We start from the raw sequence: 3,197 nt of genomic DNA on the forward strand, positions 1-3,197 counted from the left end.
CTAATGACTATTGAGTTAATATATTTTACAGATGGTTCAACGCTATCTCACGATAAAATTTGAAAGGATTTTACGAGGTGGTTAATTCGTACGAATTTGTACGACCTCACTCGTACGATTTTGTATGATTTGTCTAGACTCCAGTGATGGGTAGGTTTAGGGGCAGGGTTAGGGGTAGGTCATTCATACGAATTCATACAAATTGGGGAACTCATAAAATATGTACAATTTAGCAAAAATCGTACGAATTCGTACGAGTGAGAATACCTCGTAAAATATGTACAAATTGCTGTGAGATCGGGTTGGATGGTTATAGAGCTAAAGTCAACATGAGCATTCAATGTAGTTTAGTAGACTGGACACCTACATTGACAATGGACTCCTTTGTCTGGGCCATATCTGATATCACTCCATCCGTGATGATGAGGAGGATGAAGTACTGTGATCCGTCCTTTACTGAGGCAGCGTATCTGCACGAGAGAGCACATTGTTACATTCATTAAACATCTCATTACTGCAGGATATACAGCCAAAGCCTCTGAATTGTGATATAATTTTCTGTGTTACTACACTGCAGTCTGGATTCCTAATTATTTTCATCAGCTTATGAGGTAAATAAAATACTCGGAGGCATTAATAACTTTGGAGACACAAGCAAATATATTCTGCACAGTTAATTCATCTGTGGTTGTAACAAACCATTCCTCCAATACAAATGAAGCCAATTAACAGTGTTATTAAATGCACAAAATATGCAGTAATATGTGGGCAAAACTATTTTTACCTGATCTGTCTGTGTAGGTAATGTGTAGTTCTGGTCAACTTTAGAAATGTGCAATTTTTCTAATGAATGCACTGTAAAATTTATTTATTAAAACAAAGATAATTGGAGCAATTATGCGAAAAAATTTAGTAGCAATTACTGAGTGAAAACTGATTCAAAGTAAATTCTATACACATTTTTGTCAGTGTGGAAATTCAGAACTATTTTATGTTTCAGCAATTTGATGATGCATTTGTATTTTTTTGTACGTTCTTAGTTTTTTTTTTAGTCTGTTTTTTTTTTTCTCTTAAAAGTTGGGGTTTCATATGAAATAAATCATACAAATTCATACATTTTCACTACCAGTTCACCAAAAAGTTCAAATAAATACAGTATGTTTTCTCATGAAAGAGTTATAATTGTAAATCTGTATACAAATGAATTCCAGATGGGCTCTACATACAGAAAGTTATTAATGAGATGACAGATTGTTTTGGTTTTAAGGGTTTTGAGATTTTCGATATCATTTACTGATTTACTGATGCTATTGTTTCAGTCTTTATAAATCACAAAGATCAAACTGAACAAAATGTGTCATAAATAAATAAACAAATACTAATTTCCTTTTTTATGAATTATATAAAACATAACTTTGGCAGTCACACACATAACCTTTACGCATTTAATATAAATAAAGATTAGGTTCCTTTTGGTCTTATTTTTAGATCTGGATGCATCATGGATTTATCAGTCTCTTTTCCCACACACTGTACTGAAGGGTGTAGTTGTTCAGAGTACTGATACTTGACACCCTTGACTAGCCTCCTTCAACTCTCTGTCATTTGTGCTTCAAGCTGATTTGTGGTGAAATATCCACTACAGACCTCTGTGTGAGGAGAAAGGATGAAATAGTCTCGGCATATGTTTACAAGCCTCTGCTTTCTCAGATCGGCTTCGGTGGATTAAAGCTTTGAAAACGTGATGTTCCATTGAGGATTTAGAAGATGCTGTACACAGTAATGCTCAAAACATTTCTTCACTTGTCACTGAAAATGTGTGAATTTAAAAATCCACTTGCGGACACACTAGTATTTTGTGAACTGGGCAACTATGGCACATTCAAAACACATATGTACCTAGCTTTATAGTCCTAAAAACTACATGTTTTTAGTCTTTTAATTGTTGAGTTTTATATTTTTCGCTTTCCCCAGTTACAAAAATGTGCACAGTAGAAAATCCAGGCAAACAGCACATTAGCTTTGAAAGAGCAATATAAAAAGCAGTTTATTATTAAACTGTGTGGGTGCGACCTACAGCAAATACACAGGGAGATTAGAGCGGTGCAGTGTGACAGATCTAAAACTACATGTTTTTAGTCTTTTAATTGTTGAGTTTATATTTTTCGCTTTCCCCAGTTACAAAAATGTGCACAGTAGAAAATCCAGGCAAACAGCACATTAGCTTTGAAAGAGCAATATAAAAAGCAGTTTATTATTAAACTGTGTGGGTGCGACCTACAGCAAATACACAGGGAGATTAGAGCGGTGCAGTGTGACAGATCTGTCGTCAGTGCTGAGGAGTGGACAGTGTGTGTGTGTGGAACAGAGGGGTGATAATGACTTGATGGTCTGTCCTTTACTTTCCATCCTCAGAAAATCCATGAAATGGATGTATAATTAGATGTGTCAGTGACAACACCACTGACTGTTGGCTCACTTTAAACCATTAATTAGTGTGGATTAAACGAGATTTGTGAGCATAGAAGTCTGAAGTGCAATAACAAAACATAATGAGTTTTAGAAACATGTTCAACTGTAAAAACAACTGTCATATGTTGGAATAAACAAGAGCCAATTCATTAATATCATTAACTAATTAATATTAATTAACCAAACTAACAGGGAACACACACATAGTGCACAGAGTGCCCTCCTGATGGAGGGCCTCAGAACCCGAAATTCCCCCCCCCCCATTGGGGGAAATTTCGGTCTCTGAGGCCCTCCATCGGGAACAGGGGCCCTCTCTGGGCTTAACTTGGGAACAGGAGCCCACTCTAGGCTTAACTCGGGAACAGGAGCCCTCCCTGGGCTTAACTGGGGATCAGGGTAGCGCTTACGTGGCGCTGGCACTGGAGGGTGCGCTGGAGGAGCAGGCACAGCCAAGCGCTCTCGAGGAGCTGGGACTGGGGTGAGTCTTGCGCTTGGCGGGCTTGCCATATTATCTGCCGGCTGACTCGACTCGGGAACTGCCGGCATGCCTGGGCTGAGGACGAGGGTGGAGCTTTGGAGGAAACAGGGGTATTTGCGGTTGAGCTCAGGAGCTGGCGCCGCCTCCACTTCGCCAACTTCCTGTGTGGATCCTGAAATCCATAATGCAAAGTTCAGGTATTGTACAAATGACCAGCAGGGATCTCCTCGTGGCATTACGAATTGAA

General features: G+C 38.7%; 1 protein-coding gene across 1 annotated transcript in view; it reads right to left on the reverse strand.

Annotated features, from left to right (window-relative positions):
• The window catches only part of LOC107726819 (copine-8-like), a 114,104-nt gene that overhangs the window by 190 nt on the left and 110,717 nt on the right, over nt 1-3,197 (reverse strand). Inside the window, exon 17 of the mRNA XM_016536521.1 lies at nt 368-470. Within this exon, the coding sequence (XP_016392007.1) occupies nt 368-470 (103 nt within the window). The remainder of the gene's footprint in view (nt 1-367; nt 471-3,197) is intronic.

This window comes from Sinocyclocheilus rhinocerous, unplaced genomic scaffold (genome assembly GCF_001515625.1).
Source record: "Sinocyclocheilus rhinocerous isolate Xijiao unplaced genomic scaffold, SAMN03320098_v1.1 scaffold155, whole genome shotgun sequence".
NCBI classification, from domain to species: domain Eukaryota; kingdom Metazoa; phylum Chordata; class Actinopteri; order Cypriniformes; family Cyprinidae; genus Sinocyclocheilus; species Sinocyclocheilus rhinocerous.